Source organism: Myxocyprinus asiaticus, chromosome 16, assembly GCF_019703515.2.
Source record: "Myxocyprinus asiaticus isolate MX2 ecotype Aquarium Trade chromosome 16, UBuf_Myxa_2, whole genome shotgun sequence".
In the NCBI taxonomy this organism is placed as follows: Eukaryota; Metazoa; Chordata; class Actinopteri; order Cypriniformes; family Catostomidae; genus Myxocyprinus; species Myxocyprinus asiaticus.
The window spans coordinates 27,121,580-27,132,657 of record NC_059359.1 but is presented as its reverse complement, the minus strand read 5'-3'; the positions used below and the strand labels follow the sequence as shown (position 1 = coordinate 27,132,657).

The 11,078-nt window shown below is 33.8% G+C and overlaps 1 protein-coding gene across 1 annotated transcript; it reads right to left on the bottom strand.

The window, feature by feature from the left end:
• Positions 1-4,782: 4,782 nt before the first annotated feature.
• LOC127453848 (uncharacterized) lies at positions 4,783-9,710 on the bottom strand. The gene is made up of 9 exons (XM_051720583.1): positions 9,556-9,710; positions 8,916-9,236; positions 8,501-8,809; positions 8,130-8,162; positions 7,514-7,597; positions 6,593-6,621; positions 6,419-6,493; positions 5,970-6,038; positions 4,783-5,828 (listed from the first exon to the last, which is right to left on the bottom strand). The coding sequence occupies exons 1-9, from the start codon at positions 9,614-9,616 to the stop codon at positions 5,787-5,789; spliced, it is 1,023 nt and encodes a 340-aa protein (XP_051576543.1). The 5' UTR covers positions 9,617-9,710; the 3' UTR covers positions 4,783-5,786.
• Positions 9,711-11,078: the final 1,368 nt, after the last annotated feature.

The following is an 11,078-nucleotide window of genomic DNA, read 5'->3' as shown; positions in this document are numbered from 1 at the left end:
TGTGTAATTATTTATGCTTTTGGACACTTGGAGACATTTTTGTACACTAGGATAAATTATTTTTGTAATGCTATAACTTTTGATTGCTTTGTCGTATCAGCACAAAAATGTTTCTCAGTTTAAGTTGACATGATTGGGAACAAAACAAAAGCAGATTTTGGAGCCACCTTATTTACACCTAGAGATATATAATGTCAAATCAGAAAATAAAAAATAAAATAATAATAATAATTTTTGGCTCTTTGTTTTGTGATTTTTCAGCAGTTTCCTCAGCTGAGAGTTTCAGAATTTATCATAATCTATATCATTAAAAAATGTGGAATGTTTTCTTTACAGTGAAAACCCGAACACTTGACACTCAAGTGTTTGTTTGTTTTTTTTGTCAAGTTATAAGTTTTTAATAAACACGTTCCCTTTAACACAGTACAAATGTTACCCTGAATGGTAATGGACATGTTTTTTGACAACTAACTAAATACGCATTCCAATATACAAAGTAGAAGATTTGTATGATGCACTCTTTGTCCTTTTTAGGGAGAAAATGAACTATGCAATCTAAACCAGTGAAAATTGTAAACATCACAGAAAAATTATCCTAAAGACCAGTGGTTCCCAAAAAGTTTCAGTCAAGCCCCCCTTAACAATCAAAACATTTTAACTGATTTCGAAATAGTTAAAAATGTTCTGCACATTAAAAGCACTTCTCCTGGGCTTTTCCTGGGTCAAAAATGGTCTTCGGTGGTGGCTGACATCACATGTTTGATGCAGTTTTTAATTTTTAGTTGTTGTTTTTTTTTTTTTTTACGTAATTGCAAATAATATTTAAGATATGTAGTTGCATTTCATGTTTGTAATGAATATGATTTATTTGATATTCTGAGCATCTTGAAACCTCTGAATTCAACAGAGTTTTTGTACTTCAAGGTGCTGTGGGAAATCAAACTAACTTAACACCTTATATAGGCCTAGTTATAATATTCATGAGTAAACCACTTTACTGATTTGGGAACTGTGCTTCTATAGATGAAATGCTTGTTTCCTACTCCAAATCAGATATTGTTTTCCTTTTACCAGACTCTTAATGATTTGGGAATCATTTCGATTAAAGGAATATCTGATGCCAAACCAGGCCAGTTTGTTTCCTAATCTCAAACATAATCAGAATAGGAAATGTATTAAAATAGTACACATGCATTTGTTAATAATTTATAAAGGTCCAGATGTTTATTCTACATTGTACATGCCGTTTTGTTTACCATAGTTCTTTCATTGTTTAACAGTTGCATTTGTAATGCCATAATCACAAGAAAGGCCATGAATGGCTCCTCATTACAGTGGTTATTTAGGTAGTTAGTCTGTTTAAAAAAAAAAAAATCTGTTTATTTGTTACAAATAATAGCCTGAACACATTTAACACCATTTTTAAACACAACTTCCACAGCTGTATTGAAAAATACAGTTTACTGTGATAAATGTTAGTAAGGGTGATACTGATGTGTAGATGTGAAAAGTCTTGTAATTGATGCTGGTGAAGAGCAGGTGTTTACCCTTTCCCTTGTCAGAGCTGTTCAGAATATCAGTGCTGTAGCCATTTGAAATGGTTGAATTGCTCCATAGCGCTTTAAAATAGAAAATTCTCATGAAGAATTCAAATGGGTCGCATAAGTTTCATCATCTGCGCCACGATATTGAGAGAAGCCCAGTTTATGAGTCATGTGATAGAAGCCAAGTTTAATGAGTCATGTGATAGAGCAGAGCGCGTTTCGCGTGTGATTCTTGGTGGATCGCACAACACTCACATGAAACCAGTCTTTAGCATCCTGCGCTCATCCACATTCCACATGAGAAGCATAGCGCTTATAAACGACAAAAGCAAGACGAATTAGAAATTTTGGCCGCCGACATTTTTCAATGCAGGAAAAACCGTTCTCACAAAAGCAGATGATTTAACAGTGGATTTAATACTTTAAAATGTACAACAAGAAAATAAACTGGCATAACAGCCATCTCTCTTCACTGAGGGTCTCTGTCCTCTACAGACTCAGCAGTTCAGCTGAAATATATCGATCAACTGCACAATTGACACTCAATTGGATTGGAAGCATGCTTCAAAAGTTTACGCTTAATAATAATAATAATTATAATTATATTCCAATTTTTTTTAATGGACTCCTTCAATCCCACCGTCTCCCTGCGCCTCCCCTGCCTCACACTTTGGGAACCACTGCCATAGACCATTTCAAGATTGTTTAAGAAAGTGATGTCTATGTGTCCCAAGAACTAGGGCTGTTTGACACCAGAAATTTTGGAGTTGATTCTGATTCTGATTCCTGGTTTTCCGAATCGATTCCAAGAGTCGATTCGACTCATTTTTCCGATTATTTTTCGATTCCATTGAAAAAGGTTGGTAAAGTTAAATCTCATAATAAACAGCTAATTTTAAAGTGTCCTTTGCACTATTTGTGATAGAAAGAATGGCATTTACTATTTATAGGTCTATTCATGTATTAAATTTGGTCTTAGATGCACATCCCAAAGTGCAACGCTTCAGTCGGGACGCATTTGAGGGAACTTCTATCTACACTGAAATTGCCTGTTACCACCCATCAGTTGATCTTGTTATAAAGAGGTTTATATGCAGTTGTCCACTACCTTTTGTACACTAAATAAAAATGTCCAAACATGCTCTTTAGTTTTATTTTAAAATTCAGGGTTTTGTACTAGTTTATTTCATATATTTTTCATAATGCATTTTTAAACTTTTGGTTTTGAATTTGATTTAATAGAATCATTTTAATGTAAAAATTGTGTAAAAAGAATGAATAAGAAATATGCACAATGTTTTAAAACATAAGCCTACTGTAAAAATATTGAGAATGAATAGAGAAGTGTTAGTCTGTTGCTTTATGAGTGTAGTCCATTCACCATTTAAACTTGAATCTATCGATTTATTGAACTCGCTGTAAACTTGATCCTACTCTGCCATCTCCTGGTTGCAGACAGGTTTTGTAACATCGGTGAAGTTGTTACTATACAACTATTTTCCATCGCAAATGTGGCATTTAATTGTATTATTAGTTTGATCCAAAGTAAAATACTGGCAGACTAGAGTATAGGTCTGGAAAGCAGCTGTCCGATGTGTTGAAGGGCTTGTGCGATTGCGTCATACAGATTTAAACAAACGGAGCACATTTTTATGGCTGACGAACTGCAAAAGATTCAGAATCAGGTTGATGATCGTTTAGCTGAAGTAATTTTATAATCCTTTTGTGAATTGAATTAGTGCTTTTAAAGCTTCTGGAATAAGTTGTTCGCTGGCTGAATGCTCTTTGGATGCCTGGAATTACTGTTAGATCTCCAAAAAACAACGACAAACGGACGCATGAACCGCTTCAGTGAAGCGAGACAGCTGAATGAATATGTGCAGTAATAACAATTGTACTGGTAGGTGAACGAAAGTAAAGCCAAATAATTGTAAGTTACAGAGGTAGAGCTCTAAAAGTGACTATCGCTATCATGGGTGAAGCTCCGCATGTCATTTACTTTTACATTTAGTCATTTAGCAGATGCTTTTATCCAGAAGAAAGAAAAAAGTATTTTTATCATTAAAAAAAGAAATCCTTACCTTGTCCACAGGTCATGCAAACAGCTTCATTTTACAGCTTTATTGATTTTAACAGGAGCGATCTAATATTCCTGATCTCCCCGGTGAGGAAATAATTGTGAGCATCTAAACTACGATACAATTTCAATCTTTTGCGTAGATGCGTTCAGTATCAACAACATAAGTCACTTCAGGTTTGATGTTCTTTGAGAAAATTTGTTTAATTTGTTCATTACCGGTCTTATTTAAAGGATCCGGTAATAACACCTCATAGTTTATTTTCAGTTTTTGCAAATACCTTGTTTGTTCTGTTTTAGCTAGACTCTAAAAGGATGTGCTAGTCATTTTGACAGTTCTGGGTTGCCGTCACCGGAAATGCTTCAGGGCCAGACATGCGCAGTAGAGTTCTAATATCTTTGTTATTGTTTATGTTCTTGAAATGGTCTATAGCACTAATGGGGCCTATACCATTAAGCCGGTTTCAGTGGCTAACCAGGTAAATTTAAGTTTAGTTTGCCTCAACCCTGGGTTTTAGGTACCATGAAGGTGGGTCGGCTTTTACTGGTGTTCATCGTCCTAGTATATTTCGCTACACGGCTAACCTGCTCCATAGCAGGTTGTGTTCTGGGTAACAGATTGCTAACAGATGCTGAACCAATCAGCTTGGACAATTCTGACGCAATGAAGTGACTCCCCCATCTCTTTTAAAGCCTTCTTTACAGAAGAAAAAAAAAAACATAGTTTCATGAACTAGACAAACATTATTTCACGTGAAGTTCAATGTAAGAGGTACACAAAATACGTCTTAAAAAAACTTTGCGTGTAAGTCTTATTATTAAATACCAATTACTGCATACAGTATTCTGATTGCTCACTTTTTAATCATTCAATACTATATTCATTTGTAATGTGTTTCATAGGGATGGGGGTGAGGTAACCCCCAAGAATGTAAACAAGCAAGTACAACAAAAAATTCGTTGCCGTTGATTTCCATTATCGATAATTACCGATTTTATCGATTAGTTGTTGCAGCTCTAATATATACCCGTTATCTGTTAGAATAAGAAACCTATAGCCTATATACCATGTGTGCCAAAAGGAGGAATCCTATTAAAGTAATATATTTACATTGATAAAGATTAGATCATAATACTGAATTCACAAATGTTCTCAATTGCTTACACAATAAAATTAATTTTATTAGCCAAACATCCTAAACCATCATGCTTTTTTTTTCAAAAGAAAATACAGATCTCTCTAAATATGACTCATGTTTCATACAAGTTGCAAAGCTGTTAAATGAACACTAATAAGCAAGATTGTTCACACGCCAAATTTACTGTAAGCAGGAAACCTTTCTCCAGAAGGTACCTTATAAGAATGTTACCTTGGAGATCTGTTTCCCCTTGTTATCTGGCCAGAAGTGACATGGGTGTAGATGAGACTCTCTGGCCTGACTCAGACTGCTGACCAAGATGCTGATTCAGAATAAATAATTGTACATTCTTTATACTGTACAATATATATATATATTTTTCTTATACTGTATTTTGGAAATATTTTAACAGTAATTTGCTCTTGAATTAGCAAACCTGGTGTACTATCAAGAAGTTTTTGAAATGTAATTTTGTTCTTGTTTACATTCAAACTTATAGTTGTTATTGATAGTGATGAACCCTTGAATTTTTCAAATGAAACACCATTTTCTCAAAACAATACTGTCAATATAAAACCAAAACTCTATTTTTAGGAATTATTCAAAATGTGACAGTGTTCTATTTTACATGCATATGTTACTTACTGTAATTTAAGCATTGTATTGTACTGTTTTAACACAATGTGTACTGGGTGTTCAGTCAGTCTGAGTATCTAATGGCTTTGTGATCCGTTTGAAGTCAAAGTTAGATTTTGATCAATGTTATCATATTATCATATCATATATATATTTTTTTTATTTAGTTTTAAAAGTTTGTACTACTGAGTTTCTAATGTTGGTTTAATTTAGTACTGGTAAATGTGTTTTACCTAAAAAAAATGTGCCTGAGCAATTGGGAAAAACTGTAAGAGTCAACTGTATAAGGTTCATATTCCTCTGCTCATGATATTATGAGGTCATGCTGCAGTTTGCGTAATGAATGAAAGCATAAAGTTCACTGCAGTCCTCCTGGGGTCCAGCTTTTGCTCATCTGATGGTAGCATAAGTCACTTTATCATAAGAATGAACCTGAAAGAACATCACAGATTTTGTCAAACAATGTGAGGTGTTTATTTATTTATTTATTTATTTTTTTTTAGATGTATTCAAATCCAGTAGAAATGCATATCAGAAGTGTAGTTGAGAGAAGGTGCAATGTGGTCTACTCACATTGTTCTTTTTCATTTGTTTTGAACTGGAAGCAGTAACTTCACAATAAGTCACAACATCTGTCTGCCCCTACACATCAATAAAGAAATGGTAAATCAAATTGTGATACAACTGTAAAGCAATTATTTTTCACAGTGCTGCAGTGTATTTAAAAAAAATGACAGTCTGTCTGTTTTATAGTGGTATAAAACTACTTTAGAGTTTATTTTGATTGTGAACCCCTGCTCACAGAAGGACCTATCAATATTTTTGACCATGTATCAGAATAGCCGTGTGTTCTATGGCTGTTTCACCTACAAGTTTGTGAAATTAATAAATATGTTTTGCAGAGGCATAATGCAGATATGGTATGTGTGAGTAAGTCACATATGGACAGTGGTCATTTCCAAAGGATCGGTCACTTATAGACAATATGAATTTGTAAACTTAAAGTTTTATTATTCACGTACATTGGCGCTTGGAGTAGTAGGAATGGAAATGTTGATTGTTTCATAGGTCCCTTTATATTCATCCTTATATGTGACCTTTAGACAAGAAACAGTTATAATTTGATGAATTAAACTTATAATATTGAACATTAAAGACAATAATTAAATCTAAATCATTGATATTACAAAACTTACCATAGAGCTGTCAATCCCTTTTCTATTTTCTGAAAAAAGTGATGTATAATGTAATATGAATATATATGATAAAACAGACATGCAACACAGAATGTCTCCAATGCCAATATAATGCCTTTTTAATGCCTTAATTTTAAAACAACTATTTCAGTGCAGCATTAAAATAAATGATTGAAAAGATTTTTATCCCCTTTATAACTCATTGATATCTCTTTATCTAAGGAATTTTCACGTTTGATACATTTGAATTTTTTTAAAGGAATATTCTAGATTCAATACAAGTTACGCTCAATCGACAGCATTTGTGGCATAATATTGATTACAACAAAAATGAATCAATATTAATTGATGCCTTTCCTTTAAAAAAAAAAGCAAAAGTCAGTTACAGGTTACAGTGAGGCACTTACAATATAAGTGAATAGGGGCCAATCTTTAAACGTTAAAATATTCACTGTTTCAAAAGAATATCCACAAGACAAACAATATGCATGATTTTAGTGTGATAAAATCAATTGCTAACCATTTCTGTGGAAAGTTATAGCCAATTTTACAACTTTGTTTTCATGACGATGTAATGTCAACAAACCCCTAAAACCCTAAAATAACTTTAAAAATGGCAATTTACAGCTCAAATAATGGCCTAGTTTTAACAGAATAATTATTGTAAGTGCTTTTATAAATTATAAGCTTCACATTTCTGCCTTTAAACCCTCCAAAAACTGGCCTCATTCACTTCCATTTTAAGTGCCTCATGTAAACTTTATTTTTCTTTTTTTTTTTTTTTTAAGAAAAGGAGGGACGAGTAGAAATTAATTTTTGGGTAATCAACATTATGCCACAAATTTTGTTGACTGAGCTTAACTTGTATTGAACTAGGAATATTCCTTTATTTGTTACAAAGGATAAAATATGAAAACTCACCAGCTCTTTTTCTACAAATCACAGAGAGAACAACAGCAGGAATGAGAACAGCTAATGCAGCTATCACAACAACAATCACAATAACTGAGGAACAGAAGACGTAGAAAGACACATTAAAATACACATATATACAGGAGAGCATATATAATCAGTAATCTTTAAATCAAATAAATGAAAATAAATACATCTAATGAAAAACTGTATCTGAGCCTGTAACGCCATCTCACCACCAGAGGTCTGCTGGACTTTTTGATCTTCATGATCAATGTTCTCAAGTCTTTAAGGTTTATATTTAACCGTTTAAATACTGGTAACCATTGTAAATGTACAACTTTATTAAGTAATTTTAGCCTGGTCTTGGGCTAGTTCTCTCATTTTTGTATTGTATATTGAATTTGTTTGGCTGTTTTGGGATCTCATTGGAAAACAACCTGCATTATATCATCATCACTCTGTATCATTTTTAGTCTAGACAAAAAGGGTAACATCTGAAACCTAAGACATATTTTTATTAAAGATTGCACATTAATTTAACTGTCTCTTTACCTCTCCAGAAAGTAATAAATAAAATCAGTCACTGCAAACCATGAAGGTGAGAAAGACAATGATTATGTACCTTGTGTAGGTGTTATTGGTGTGTCAAGTGGACCTGTAGAAGAAAAAAGTTAGTTTAGATGCATCATACTGTAGAATATGACAATCATACTTGATCATCTCATTACTTACAAAGTTACACATTTTCCATTAATGAGTTTTAGTTAATTTATTATTTACAACAGCAGTTGTTGGGCTGTTACTATTTAACCACAAGAAGTTATCTGAAGCAATGCTTTGAATTAAGAATACTTCTGGTAGAGTGAAACACTGTGATCTGCAGCTCTTGTAATGATAGTTTGTCCTGACTGAATGACATTAATAGTCCTTACTGTTCTTGACATTATGACAGAAGGTCTTCTAAAATTGACTTATGAAATTGTATTTTCTTACCCAAATACTTGACAGTGTAGCTGGCTGAGGTCTTAACTTCATTTCTCTCATTAACCTGACATCTCCACTCTATGTTGTTGTCTTCATTCAGGAGTGTTGTAGTCAGAGTGATGTTACAGTGTCCTGATGATGATATCAGATATCTGGAGTCTGTCTGCAGATTAGCACCAGCCTGATTCACCCAGAACAGCTGGATTCCTTCAGTATGGTCCAAAATATCACAAGAGACTCCATCATGTGAATACAACTGACAGGAGAGAGTCACAGAGTTGCCTGGTCTGATCTCATTCTGTGTGGATGATGGAAAGACTGAAACAGAAATTAAAACAGAAAAGACATTAACAGACCTCTCTCATTTCAGTGAATTAAAATAGAGAATAGTGTTATTTTTAATCAAATTAACAGAAACACTGACTATGTAGGACATGCAGTAAAACTCTGGCATCATTTCCGTGTCTTTGTTTATTCACATACTGCAGACAGGTGTAATGACCATGATCTTCTTCTGTTGCTTTATCGATGTTCAGAGAGCAGTTAGACCCCAGACTCAGTCTCTCATGTCTCTTTATGTCATACTTCTTCATCCCTCCAGCAAACAGTTCAACTGCAGCTGAATTTCTATTTCTACTATAGTTCCATGTAGTTGAGTTGCAGTCAGAAAGAGCATTATTACAGGGCAGAATGACATCTTCACCAAAACTGCAGAACACACGAGTCTCTTCCACTCCATTGATACCTGTCACATAGAGTTGGGTGATCATTATGCTCTACAGTATATTAAAGAATAAAAATACATACACATACTGACATACGAAGACACAAACAGTACATTTGTTTTGCTTTAGGCAGAAAATAAACTGTTTAACATATCAAGAAAATGTTATTTTAAATCACCTACATACTCTTGACATGAACAGAATTATGCATCAGACAAGTGTGAGAGTACATTCAGTAATAATAAAAATAATAATAATAAGCCTTTTTATAGAAGCATATTTCGATTATTCATTTTGCAATTAAATGTCTTGTAGCCTACAACATAGAGATTTCTTTACCTGTGAAAAGTGGACAGAGAATGATCAGTCCAAGCAGGCATATATGACACTTATTAGCCATCTTCTGTCTCTGTCAGTCCTTCTTTTCAATATATGGCAAAAACTCTTCCTTGAAACATCACCCACCCATGCTGTGGATGTTAACTTCCTCTGATCTGACATACAGTGTGTTTTATTTTGAAACATGTTACAGTTACGATTCAGTGACACTATAACACTGCTTGATTAAGTGTTACTTCCACTTCTCATGTAAAGTTTTGTTTCAAGTCAAGTAGGTTTAACAGTTATATTGGCTTTTAGCTGAAGATTAAAAGCAGCTTATGGTACATTATTACAGAAACAGTCCCCTGGACCAAAGTAAGGTTAAGCAGGGCAAAATGACTGATCCCCCCTTTGTAGGGGTTTAAAAGGCAACACATCTAAAGAATTGTGAGCTCACTTTTGCGGTTTCAAAATAAGTTTTTACACAGTGTGAGAATCACCAGAGTCTGGCTCAAACCTACGACGGCGTTTTGGTGCCACGTAAAAAAAAATAATAATAAGATTCTGAGAATAAAGTCATAATATTTTGATAATAAAGTAAAACTTTCGAGAATAAAGTCGTAGCATTACAAGATTAGTAATATTTCGAGGATGAAATCAAAATGACCAGAAACGGCGGGTCATTATCACAATGATAGAACGCTGAGTCAGCAGCTTCATCAATGCAAGAAATGGATGTGGATGATTAAGTTAAATCACAATTTTGTTTAGGATTTAGCAACAAAGAAATCATTTGTCATCTTTTGGCACATCAGCACAAAGTTATTATTGGGATCCGGACACTGCAGTGGTTATGAACTGAATTGATTCTGGAGAAAGAACCAGACAGACATTCGCGCATTCCCGCTCTGCATGAGTGATGTTTGAGCTGGGTTTCCCGAAGCTCTTAAGTTGAACATTAGTAGAACTTAAATTGTACTTACTACAGCACGTTTCCTAAAAGCCTCGTTATATAAGTAGCATGTAAAAACGCTTGTAAATTAACTAGAGATATGAACCGCTCTTAAACACATTAAGTGCAACTACATGTATTGTTCTTGTATCTTTCACAGATTTATCAGGTACAAAGGGACATTTAATAACTTATATTAATATATTTGATAATTGGAAAGCCATTGCATTGAAATCAGTAGGTAGTCTCCGCAGTCTGTGCATGCGACCTTATAGGTGTAAATTAAGTCTAAAGATAGATCTAAATTTACATGACAAATAATACAGTATAACATTTTATTGGACTTCTTTGATAAGCATAATTGTAATGGCAACAGAAAGATATGTTCTTACTGAACAGATTTGCTAAGAATACATTTGTGAGTAATGTGACTATCTGCAGTTTAAAACTTAAATAGGCCAAAATAAATAATTAAAATATGATTAACAAAGGAGGGTAAGAGTGTGCAGAGTGATTCACTCTTTTTCTTCCTCCTCCTCCTCTTCTTCCTCCCTCCAATGGATGATTCAAATAGTCCTAGTCTATTTAC